Genomic DNA, 12,845 nt, shown 5'->3' with positions numbered 1-12,845 from the left:
ACTCACTGCAACCTTGGCAAGGGTTTGGCTGAATCAGACGGAGTAGCTCAACACCCCTCCCTGGCACAACTTAGCACATGGCAACTTGCTTAAATACACGAAATAAGCCAGTGGCAGAGCCAGGGTTAGAATACAGGAATGCCTGGTATCCCCACTAGTGTTCCCTGGAAGCTAAGTGCTTGGGCTGTCGCTCAGGAGAGAATCAGGTGCCGCCTAACTGATTGGCACAGCACTCACAGCTGGGAGCATGTGTTTCTATTGGTGGTGCACATCCACTCCTGCCTCAGTGCACATAAAATTTATTCCACTCCTGGATGATAAAAATCAGAGGGAACAGTGGTCCACACCAATGCTTTATCCAGACTCCTAGTACTTCCATGGAGAAAAGGGCCAGGAGCTTGATTCTGCAATGCCATTCAAATGATTGGATTGATTCCATTTGCAGAGGAAGATGAAAACTGGCTTCTGCAATGCGCTGTTGCTGTGGGGGGCACAGAGATGCTACTCAAGGATAACAAATGACAGCCACACCTATCTGAAGGAAGAACCTTTCGTCATTGAGTACAGTAGCATAGTTCAGAGGACCTATAGCAAAACAAACCTGGTCGTTGGTCCAAATCTTGCCTATTCCCTCTCTGGGCAGATGCAATTGGAAAAATATATTGACCAAAGAGACTTCAGCTGTGTCCAGTTATTTCGTCTATAAAATTAGTTTTTAAGGGAGTGTGATGCCAGTGTAATGTGGTAGATTGGCTGGAGATAGAAGCCAGAACTGGTACCAAGCAAGCAGCTCGACCTTGCTTGGAGTGATCTCCTTTAGGGGAGGGAAGTTATAGAAAAGCCTGCAGACAGAAAAGTTCCTTCCTAATTCCTGTTCATTTGTGGTCAAATTATGACTGGTATTGAGTGTTCAAATCCTGTATGCACATTAAAAATCTAGCTTAGTTGACACTCTGTAACACAGAACAAGTACACGGGGGGGGGAGGGGGAATACACCCCCATTGAGCTCAATACACTTTCATTGGTGTAAATCAGGATGAGCTAATTTAAAAACATCAGGGAAGAATCAGGTTCCTCTGCCTATTTTCAGCTCTTGCTTCCTTTTCCTCACTTTCTCGACACACAAGTCAAAATTTGTTTCACATTATAGGACTGCAGTCACTACCATGCTGCAGCTGAAAGCCTATAATGCTGCTGAATAAGTCCAACTGCATCTGGGGCCAGATGATTAGATGATTAGTGCTTTCCAGATGATTAGATCATATAAAGTCAATGGGAGTTGTGCCTGAAAAAACAGCAGGCAATGATTTCAAGATTTGTTCCATTCGCATTTTTTAACTCTTCTACTCATGCAACTGGAATGGGACTGTATCTGTTAGTTTTGTTTAAAATACAGATACCACTTTAAACCAATAATGGGTTATCAGGGTGACAACTACTGAGGCCAAGTTACTTACTAAAGGGGTGAATGAGGCACTAGGACCTAGGAGGAGTCTCATCCACCCTGGCAGGAATTTCTTGCTTGGAGCTCAGACAACAAAGGCAGAGGGAGACTGGTTTTCTTTCTCTCAGCATCTCCACCCTACGAGCTGAAAACCGGTGAGTAGCTCTTTAGAGTGATTTCCAGGCAAAAAGTAACAGATGCCATGTAAAAAGGGAAAAGAGAAACCTCTTTCTCTTTGTACATTACAGCATCTGCAGTTTCCAAAAGAACTCTGATTCCTGTTTAAAGTTGCTTGCATATTTCATTGTTTTATGCATGTCATTCAAATACATATATCACAGTTTGCACTCTTGGGAAAAAATACGTACAACTCGGTGTTTATAGAAGAACTGCCTGCATAACCCCCTACTGCTTTGCTACATGTCAGAGACAATAATGAGATCTTATACAGGTCACGGTGACATTGTAAAATACTGAAAAAGGGACAGGCTCCAGAAAATCTGATGGGTGGGGGAATGAAAGCAAGTCTTTCCCAGGGTTTCTACCTGACTGCTGAGCCAGTGCATTTTAGTCTCATTTCTATTTTGTATGAACACACTGCTGCCATATGTGAGTTGCATATTAATAGTTTTGCCCCGAGTGACAGCTTCTTGAGGCTTCCCATTTTAGAGGGGCGAGGGTGGTTCTTTTGGTCTTAAGCTCAGGGTAAAGAGAATACAAGAGTCAGTAACTGTTGGGTTTGAGCTCCTGTTTAGCACAATTTCTGTATTTTTCCATAAAACTACCTTTCTTTTCCTCTGATACACCACACACAGAACAATGAAAGGTATGCTTGCAGTGATGTCATGTGAATACTTTGACAGGGACAATTTCCACAATTCGATCACTTCTTTACGGGTAGGGGGAGTAAAATAACAGACCAAAAAGACCCTTTTTCCCCACCTTTCTGACTAAATGGCATCAGACACAAACCTGGGAAGGACTTATGAATTGACAGTCGTTTATTGAACCCTCATTTCAATGAGGGGAAAAAAATTGCAGTCATTTCTTCTTGGAAATGTAGGATGGTGTCGGAGCTGATTGATGGGCTGGGAGGGGTCTGCTCAGTCGGGGGAGGTTAGTGTCTGCTTGCTAGCCTCTATTGAACAGACTGTCACAAAGAAACTGGCTACTCCCATGTGGCAGTTCCTTCATAAATCCCAGTTTATTCTCATTTTAAACATTCAGGTACTCTTTTTTTAACAGATTGAAGCCTAACTCTTTTGGGATCAGGTTGTTCTCTGCTGCCTTTGTGGTTTGGGTGGGCTTTTTGTTCCTTGATTCTAATTTTCATGCATCTCTCCAGCCCAAGGTCTTAATTTACTGTACTTCAAAACTCCATGGGATTTCAATGGGCTAAAACCAGGCTGCTATTTAAAAATACATTTCCCTCCCCACAATGGGCGGATCGCTTCCAAAAAGGCAAGTACCTCTACCTCCTTCCATCCCAGAATTGATATGAAGCTGAATCAGACAGGACACGGGTCATGTTGAAAATAAACTGTTCTGATCCATTGAGAGAAAAGCCTCAGTCTCATATGTATGCAATTGCTGTCTGGATTCAGGGCCTCATCGGTTTAATATCTCATTTATATTCGTTCCTCCCCATCCCCTGTCACTCAGCTTCAGATCTCTAGGGTTCACCAAACTATGGAACTTGATTTTGGACACTTTGACGAAAGAGATAAGACGTCCAGAAACATGCGAGGCTCACGTATGAATGGATTGCCCAGCCCCACTCACAGTGCTCACTGTAGCTTCTACCGAACCCGGACCTTACAGGCCCTGAGCAATGAGAAGAAAGCAAAGAAGGTGCGTTTCTATCGCAACGGGGACCGCTACTTCAAGGGGATTGTCTATGCCGTGTCCTCTGACCGCTTCCGCAGCTTTGATGCTTTGCTGGCTGACCTGACCCGGTCTCTGTCTGACAACATTAACCTGCCTCAGGGAGTTCGCTACATCTACACCATCGACGGGACCCGGAAAATTGGCAGCATGGAGGAACTGGAAGAAGGTAACTAGCATGAGGGGCCGGTCGCTCGAGGAGGGGCTGGAGGAGGGGGAACGAACCTACCCCGTGCAGCCGTGACCCTGGGGTCACCTTGCTTTGGTGGTGCTGGTCGGTGAATGCTCGTTTGGGGGCCGCGTGCAGAACCCCGGGGAGGGCTCCGCGGAGAGCTGCGCCGCGCTAGCAAACAGCGGGGCAGAGGTGAGGCGTTTGGCTAGACCGCAGGTGCGCGTGCTCCAGGGGGAGGAACCTGCCCGCCCGCTTGAGACTTGGGGGGAGGGTTCGGTCAGGGCGTGTGCGGGGAGAGGCGGATCTGGGGCGCGGGGGGGAGGGTGTGTGCGGGGGCAGACGTGTGCTCTGTCTCCAGGGGCGTGTCTGTGTGCGCTGGGTCTCTGCAGCGCGGCCCAGGGGGCGCGCCTGCGAGCTGGCTGTGGCGCTGTTGTGCGCAGCGAGGGGATGCGCGCAGGGCGGAGCTAATTGCAGGGCGTGCTGGGGCTGGAGGGGTGTGTCTGAGCACCGAGGGGCAGGTCTGCGGTGCGTGTCTGCTGGGGGCATGTGTTAGCAGGGAGTCGCTGTGCCGGGGAGACGAGCCTGGAAGAGCCTGTCTGCCCGCTGGGGAGGAGGGCGCGCAGTGGCCCTAGGGGGATGGTTGTGGCCTGGGGGGGGACGTACACAGGGTCTGCTAGAAAGAGAGAGAGAGAGAGAGAGTGTGTGTGTGTGTGCGTGCGGTCTGCGGGGCGTGGCTCTGGGTGGAGGAAAATGTGCGCAGTGTCGGTAGAGGTGGACGTCTGGGTCGGGGGGGAGGTGTGCAGTGTGCGGAGGGGCGTGTCTCTGGGTCCAGGCGGATGTGTGAAGTGTTCTTTAGACAGGATGCATGCAGTGGCCCCAGGGCCGTGTCTATTCAGGGGCGGTGTGTGTCTGGTTTGGGGTGTCTGGGCAGCATCTGCACTTCATTTGCATTTATGATTTCCCTCATTTTGCATGGCTCTTGCAAAAGAGGCATGCAAGGGTAGATGCAGCCTTTGTGTTCTCTGAAAAAATACTGAAGTACTGGAGAAGCAGTTTACTTGAGAGCATCAGTACAGATGCAGAGATGATAGAATAATACAGCTTTCCTGCTACAGTTAGATTAAGAACAGATTTCAAACAGATGGAGGTGTGAGCGGTTTTTTTAACCTAATGATTGTCATATATTTAGTGTCAGTATTTCAATATGTCCAACGCAGTCCACAGAAGAATGGTGCCAGCCACATTTTTCTAGGTTTCACTGTTTATTGCTACTCTTCCATTTTCAGTAATAGCCCTATAAAAAGGAAAAATCACATTTCCTGTTCCATTGGTTTATCAGCTCTGTGTGTTTTTGCAGTAAATGTTCCTGCCTTTTTATTTTTTTAAAATCATTTTGTAACGGCCTCGCTCTGCTGCAAGAAGGAACGTGACCAGTCCAACTCGTGGAACAAATGTTTAACTGTTAGATTACACTAGGAGGCAATGACAATTTGGCTTTGGTGTGTCACTCTGAAATGGCAATAAAAAAGATTTAGCTGCTGATGTGAATTTGAAAAACAAGTAGTTATTTAAAGTGTGTTTTCCAGGCTAGAGAACCTCAGCCAAAGTACACATGTATCTGAATGGAATGAAAACAAAGAAATCCCCATTACAATTAATAAAAATATAAAGTTAATAGCCTCATGCATTTACAAGCTACTCCATGATAACAATGTTCCCATATTGTTGCCGATAGCCTGCTTGTAGAGCCCCAAACAGAGAGAGAGAGACATTAATGGGTGATGACTTATATTACAGCAACAATAATTACAACATGGTCACACAGCAACTGGACTGTAATTTTTCATGTGTTGCATTTAACTTTTTTTGCTTATAAGATTGTGTGCTAGTACATACAGGAAAAAAAAACAATGTCAGTAAAGGGATAAAGGTGATTTCCATCATATAACTGACCTTTTATACAAACCGTAACCATATTAAAAAGAATTGGAGTATAATGAAAGTCTGTCTAAAGTCACTCTATTAAAGTGTGATCTTTAGTACAGCAACAAGAACGTGAAAAAGGTTAGAGAGAGAGCCTTACTAGTCTATATACTATCAAAAAACAAAGCAGTCCGGTAGCACTGCAAAGACTAACAAAATAACTTTATTAGGTGATGAGCTTTGAAGAAGTGGGTTTGCCCCACGAAAGCTCATTACCTAATAAATTCTTTTGATAGTCTTTTTAAAGTGATACTGGACTGTTTTTTTTCCCCCTTGTTCTGTAAAAGGTAGTTACCAAAGACTTCCTTAGAACTTGCTTTTGTCCTGAACACTGAATAACTGAAACTAGTGTGGAGTGTTACATTCTACATTTTTATTATAGCATCTGTATTATGGAAGGCTCTCATATAAACAGGGATATTGGGGTATCTTTCATCTTTCCAGAATGCAGGATTATATTAAGCAATGCTGAGCTAACCAAAACCTGGCTACAGTCTTGGTCTTCTGTCCTCTGATGCCAGAAAGATGGGTGGACATATAGCAAGTGGAATTTAAAAGCAATTGTAATGTTGAGCCCCACTAAATTTTTTTCAAAGTAAAGAAGGACAGTTGATACTTCTGTCATGATGTTAGCGATTGTACCATATTACTGGCCCATGCTCGATTTGTGATTTACTATAACCTCCAGACTGACTTCTGCAGTACAAATGCCTGCCCCTTTATTCCCTGTTCTCATTGGCTACGTCTACACGTGAAGCCAACATCGAAATAGCTTATTTCGATGTAGCAACATCGAAATAGGCTATTTCGATGAATAACGTCTACACGTCCTCCAGGGCTGGCAACGTCGATGTTCAACTTCGACATTGCACGGCACCACATCGAAATAGGCGCTGCGAGGGTACGTCTACACGCCAAAGTAGCACACATCGAAATAAGGATGCCAGGCACAGCTGCAGACAGTGTCACAGGGCGGACTCAACAGCAAGCCGCTCCCTTAAAGGGCCCCTCCCAGACACAGTTGCACTAAACAACACAAGACACACAGAGCTGACAACTGGTTGCAGACCCTGTGCCTGCAGCATGGATCCCCAGCTGCCGCAGCAGCAGCCAGAAGCCCTGGGCTAAGGGCTGCTGCCCACGGTGACCATAGAGCCCCGCAGGGGCTGGAGAGAGAGCATCTCTCAACCCCCCAGCTGATGGCTGCCATGGAGGACCCGGCAATTTCGACGTTGCGGGACGCGGATCGTCTACACGGTCCCTACTTCGACGTTGAACATCGAAGTAGGGCGCTATTCTGATCCCCTCATGAGGTTAGCGACTTCGACGTCTCGCCGCCTAACGTCGAAGTTAACTTCGAAATAGCGCCTGACGTGTGTAGCCGTGACGGGCACTATTTCGAAGTTAGTGCCGCTACTTCGAAGTAGCGTGCACGTGTAGACACAGCTATTGTGTGCATACAGTAGTCTGGAAAATCGTGGGAGACAGATTCCAGAAGCCTGGAAAAGGGCAAATATAGTGCCCATCTATAAAAAGGGGAATAAGAATAACCCAGGAAACTACAAGCCAGTTAGCTTAACTTCTGTGCCAGGAAAGATAATGGAGCAGGTAATTAAAGAAATCATCTGCAAGCACTTGGAAGGTGGTAAGGTGATAGGGAACAGCCAGCATGGAGTTGTAAAGAACAAATCACATCAAACCAATCTGACAGCTTTCTTTGGTAGGATAACGAGCCTTGTGGATAGGGGAGAAGCAGTAGATGTGGTATACCTAGACTTTAGTAAAGCATTTGATACAGTCTCTCATGATATTCTTATAAAAAAAAAAAAACAAAAAACTAGGCAAATACAACTTAGATGAGGCTACTGTAAGGTGGGTGCATAACTGGCTGGATAACTGTACTCAGAGTAGTTCTTAAGGGTTCTCAATCCTGCTGGAAAAAATAACAGGTAGGGTTCCGCAGGGGTCTGTTTTTTAGGACTGGTTCTGTTCAATATCTTCATCAATGGTTTAGATATTGGCATAGAAAGTATGCTTATTATGTTTGCACATGATACCAATCTGGGAGGGGTTGCAAATGCTTTGGAGGATAGGGTCATCATTCAAAATGATCTGGATAAATTGGAGAAATGGTCCAAGGTAAACAGGATGACTCTTAATAAGGACAAATGCAAACTGCTCCACTTGGGAAGGAACAGTCAGTTTCACACATACAGAATGGGGAGAGACTGTCTAGGAATGACTAGAGCAGAAAGGGATCTAGGGGTTATAGTGGACCACAAGCTAAATATGAGTCAATAGTGTGGTGGTGTTGCAAAAAAAGCAAACGTGATTCTGGGATGCATTAACTGGTGTGTTGTGAACAAGACACGAGAAGTCATTCTCCCGCTCTACTCTGCGCTGGTTAGGCCTCCGATTGAGTATTGTGTCTGGTTCTGGGCACTGCAGTTCAAGAAAGATGTGGAGAAATTAGAGCGGGTCCAGAAGAGAGCGACAAGAATGATTAAAGGTCTAGAGAATGTGACCTATGAAGAAAGGCTGAAAGAATTGGGCTTGTTTAGCTTGGAAAAGAAGATTGAGGGGAGACGTGATAGCAGTTTTCAGGTATCTAAAAGGGTGTCATGAGGAGGAGGGAGAAAACTTGTTCTTTTTGGCCTCTGAGGATAGAACAAGAGGCAATGGACTTAAACTGCAGCAAGGGAGGTTTAGGCTGGACATTAGGAAAAAGTTCCTAACAGTCAGGGTGGTCAAACAGTGGAATAAATTGCCAAGGGTGGTTGTGGAATCTCTATCACTGGAGATATTTAAGAACAGGTTAGATAGATATCTGTCAGGGATGGTTTAGGCAGTACTTGGTCCTGCCATTGGGGCAGAGGGCTGGACTCGATGGCCTCTCGAGGTCCCTTCCAGTCCTAGTATTCTATGACTTGATTTTTTTTTTTCTTTCCTAAGTGTAGTACTCTGCCCTTGTCTGTATTGAATTTCACCTTGGAAATGTCAGCCTATTTCTCCAATTTCTTAGGGTCATTTTGAATTCTAATCCTGTCCTCCATAGTGCTTCCAACCCTTTCCAGTTTCACATCTATAAATTTTACAAGCGTACTTTCCATTCTATTATCCAAGTCACTAACAAAAATATTGACCAATACTGGAGCTAGGGCATGTTTATACCACTCTATGCACTGAAATGCAAGTGCAATATTTATATTCCAGTTGATTTGTTATATAGTTATGTGATAAAGATGAAAAAGCAATTTGTTCAGTAACAGCATGCTGTGACACTTTTTGGTATATTTATGTCTGATTTTTGTAAGCAGTAGCTTCTAAGTGAGATGAAACATTGGGGTACTCAAGACCAATTAGAATCCCCAAAGGGATACAGTAGTCTGGAAAGCTTGAGAGTGTCTGCTATAAACCACATTTCCATGAAAATGTCATGTAGGACTGTGTGAAATGCCTCACTAAAATAAAGCAATACCATATCTACTAGGTCAGTAAATGCATGAAAGAAGAAAATTCGGTTGCTCTGGCACAATTTGTTCTTGACACATTCACACTATGACTTAACACAATTAAAGCAGTCCTTTAGCATCCTAAAAACTAACAATATTATTTATTAGATGATGAGCTTTCGTGGGGAAGACCCACTTCTTCAGGTCTGGAGAGTAACTGATAACCAAGGGAAAAAGAACAAGTAGGAAGGGGAGGGGGGAAAAAATTGAGGAATCAGCCAGATGGAGGGGAAGAGGGCAGGAGGGAGGGGGGAAAAAGAGCTGCAAGTGTCTATTAACCTGTTATCCTCTTGGTGCTTACATACTGATTGGAACAATCCTGGAATAAAAAACATTTATTTATGTAAGACCAATTTGTTTTATAATTTCCTGAGTCTCCTTTTTAAAGATATTAAGTTTGCCCTTCTCTAGTTCTTTGGGACCTTACCAGTCCTCCATGAATTCTTGAAGATAATCACGAAGGCCATTTTTACACATGCCTCTTTCTCGGAAAATGGCATGCTAATAATGGCCTGAAATATACAAATGAGGCATGGCTGTAAATTCCCTGTGCCTCATTAGCATAAGGCCACATGATTTGGAGTCCAGAAGAAGTGTGACCCCAGCTGGGGGGGGGTGTCCTCCTTCTGGAGGAGCCCCTTCTTCCCAAAAATTTTCAGAAGAACAACTTTTAAGAGAAACTAAGCATGAGGCTGCTGCAAAACTTCCCTCCTCTTTTGGATTTAGGACACTTTCAGTGCGTCCCCATGTCAGGGATATGCCTTGGAATGTCCATGTGCTCCCTGAATGCACTAGTGCAGGGGTGAGCAACCGCTGGCACGTGTGCCAAGAGTGGGATGCAAGCCAATTCTCATCGGCACGTAAGGCAGGAGCTGAGCTCTTCCCCCATGCAGCCAGGAGTTTACTCAAAGCTGTGCCGCTTGTAGATTAACGAATGACCAGCTAATGCCACCAGCCACCACCTACATGGTAAAGCTCTGCATCTTCATTTATTAATGAAACGGTTGGAAGTAGGGCTATTAGTGACTTTAAATCACCGGCACTCGGACTCTACTTAATGGTCAAATTTCGGCACTCCATCTCGGAGAGGTTGCTGACCCCTGCACTAATGTATGGTCCTTCATGCTCTGCTGCTGCCTGAGCTAACATCCAAAGGGTGGTTAGTGCCCTATACTACAGAACAACCATTTGAAATCAGGCATGCACCAGCATAAACATTTTAAGAGGCTGAATAAGATTTCTGCTAGTCTTATCTGGTTTCATTAGAAATAAATCCCTGGAATGGATAGCTGATTTGGGGAAATATGTCCAATCCATATCAGTCGATAGTGTCCAGGAAAGATCCCTTTCTAACACTTGACCAGGAATTTGAAGTGATCAAAGGAAAGACTCCCTTCCAGTGTTATAGTAACAGAGTAGCTGTGTTAGTCTGTACTCCAACAAAATAAAACAGAAATATAGCACTTTAAAGACTAACAGAATGATTTATTCAGTGACGAGCTCTAGTGGAACAGACCCACTTCTTCAGATCAATCTCATTTCCAGTACAGTAGAGCCTCAATGTTCACAAGGGTTCCCTGTTGGGAACCCTTGCAAATGTTGAATTTTGCGAAAGTGGCAGCCTGTGGCTGCTGGCGCTCCCTTCCCAGGGCCCCAGGGAGGTGGCCGCTCCACTTGCTCTCCGGTAATTGAATTTGTGAACCATAGGTTTGTGAATATTGAGATTACTGTGCAGTCTGACTTTTTTTGGTCCTCTGCACTTAGAAATGTCAGTCTGTATTGGAAATGAGATTGATCTGAAGAAGTGGGTCTGTCCCATGAAAGCTCATCGCTGAATAAATCATTTCAGTAACCTTTAAAGTGCTACATTTCTGCTGTTTTTTATTTTGTTCCAGTATTATGTTTTACAAAGAGCCTAATGCAGCCTGGAATCGAGGGTGTGTTCACAGATATTTTGGTGTGTGTGTGCATGCGTGCATGCAACTTACTCAGTGCAATAAATTTCAGAACTGTGTTTAATTATTTCAGTACTTTTGGAACTGGTGTACATGATTGGTCTCTTGGGGAAGAAAATACTCTAGTATGGGTACTTACGTTCTACTGACTAAAATTACTTGTGCTTGACAAGTGATTTTATGTCAGCAGTAGTGGGGCGGGTGTGGGGGGGGAAGACTATAGAATCCCATCCTAGAACTGACATAGAAAGTATCCTCTGTATATATGGGAAGTAAAACACCTTGGGGTCTTGTGGTATGAAAGGCAGTTGGGAAATGATTATTTTGTTTGCTTTATTTTACATGCAAGATAAGTGAGCTCATCTTACTCCCAAATGAAAGACTTGTGGGAGAATCTGGGGAAAATTACCCTAAAATTCCATTTTTAAAAAGGTGCCTTTTGTAAGTAAATTGGAAAGAACTGGAGAAGTCTTCAAGGCAACAGAACATCCCACCTACTGCCTGAGATGGCACAAAACCCAGGTGATAACGTATAAAGGGCCAATGGAGCATAATAGAAAAGTGCACCAGCAAAGTGCTACATCTAATACCCACTGAAGTAATTAATTCCCAAGAAATGTGAAAGTCAAATGCAATATAAAATGGGAGCCAAACTGACAACCAGAAGAGCTGACCTCAGCTGACAAAAGACTATTTATTGGAATAATCCTTGGCAGCTAAATTTACAAAATGGCCTCAATCAAGCTTCTCTGCTTATGCATGAAATTTTTGCAGCAGAATTTATTGAATTCTCCAAACTATCAGGTGCGAATTGAGAATTTAGCTTTTGCATAGGTAACCCCCCCACCCCCGATCATTGGCTGTTATCAAAGGGAGATTGCCTCTAATTTTGAAGCTCTCACCTCAAACCTAGTGCTCCTTTATTAAAAAAAGAAAAAAATTGCACGCAATGGCAGATGTGCTTAATTTAAAGTAATAATTGACTAAAGTCAATAGGACCATGGCTTCTGATGTAAATTTTAGTAATTATGACTAAGCCTTGACACTGAAACTTAAAACCAAATCACCGGGACAAAAGGAGTACATTCTCGGCCTTTGTCTTGTCAGAAACATAATGCAATGCTACCGTTGTTTTGCATCATGGTTTCAGTGTCTGCTCCTGCAGCTTGTTGGTTTCATGACCCAGCTAGTGAGGACTCTACCGAAGTCACAGTCCATTTTGGTCAATTTCACAGTCATAAGACTTTTAAAATCATAAATTTAATGATTTCAGCTATTTAAATCTAAAATGTCCCAGTGGTGTAATTACTGGGAGTCCTGACACAAAAAAGAGCGGTGTGGGGAAAGAGTAGAGGGGTTTATGGTACTTCTGTCCTTATTTCTGTACTGCTGCTGGTAGCCGTGCTGCCTTCTGAGCTGGGCCAGCTGCCCAGGAGAGGTTCAGGTGCTGCCCGGCTGATTTGCAGTGCCCTCAGCCATTCACAGTGGTTAGCATGTGTTTCCATTGCTGGTGCATATAATAAAATTTATTCCACCCATAGATGGGGGGAAAAATTGAGAGGACAGTGGCTAGGAGCCCAGCTCTGCATGCAGAGCCACCACCAATAGCAGCACAGATGATAAGGTGGCATGGCATGGTATGGTGTTATCACCTTTACATCTTCATGGCTGCTGTTGGGATGCTGTCTTCAGAGCTGGGTTCCTAGCCTGCAGCTGCTGCCCTCTGGCTGTCCAGGTCTGAAGGCAGCACAGAAGTAAGGGTGGCAATATCTCACCCACCCAAAAAATCTTGTGGACCCCCTTGTTCCTACAATTCCCTGTTGCGTCAGGACCCCCAGTTTGAGATATGGTGGTCTCCCCCATGACATCTGTGTAGTAAGGTAGAAGCACATAA

The 12,845-nt window shown here is 44.5% G+C and overlaps 1 protein-coding gene across 2 annotated transcripts in view; it reads left to right on the top strand.

Moving 5' to 3' along the window:
- Window positions 1–1,559: 1,559 nt before the first annotated feature.
- DCX (doublecortin) overlaps window positions 1,560–12,845 on the top strand; it is a 113,320-nt gene continuing 102,034 nt past the window's right edge. For both annotated transcript variants that reach the window (XM_075007777.1, XM_075007776.1), the window contains exons 1-2: window positions 1,560–1,600; window positions 3,108–3,498. In XM_075007777.1, the coding sequence (XP_074863878.1) occupies window positions 3,135–3,498 (364 nt within the window). In that variant the 5' untranslated portion in view covers window positions 1,560–1,600; window positions 3,108–3,134. The remainder of the gene's footprint in view (window positions 1,601–3,107; window positions 3,499–12,845) is intronic.

This window comes from Carettochelys insculpta, chromosome 13, assembly GCF_033958435.1.
Source record: "Carettochelys insculpta isolate YL-2023 chromosome 13, ASM3395843v1, whole genome shotgun sequence".
NCBI lineage: Eukaryota > Metazoa > Chordata > Testudines > Carettochelyidae > Carettochelys > Carettochelys insculpta.
Note: the sequence above shows the minus strand (reverse complement) of the source record. Positions and strands in the feature narration are given on the sequence as shown.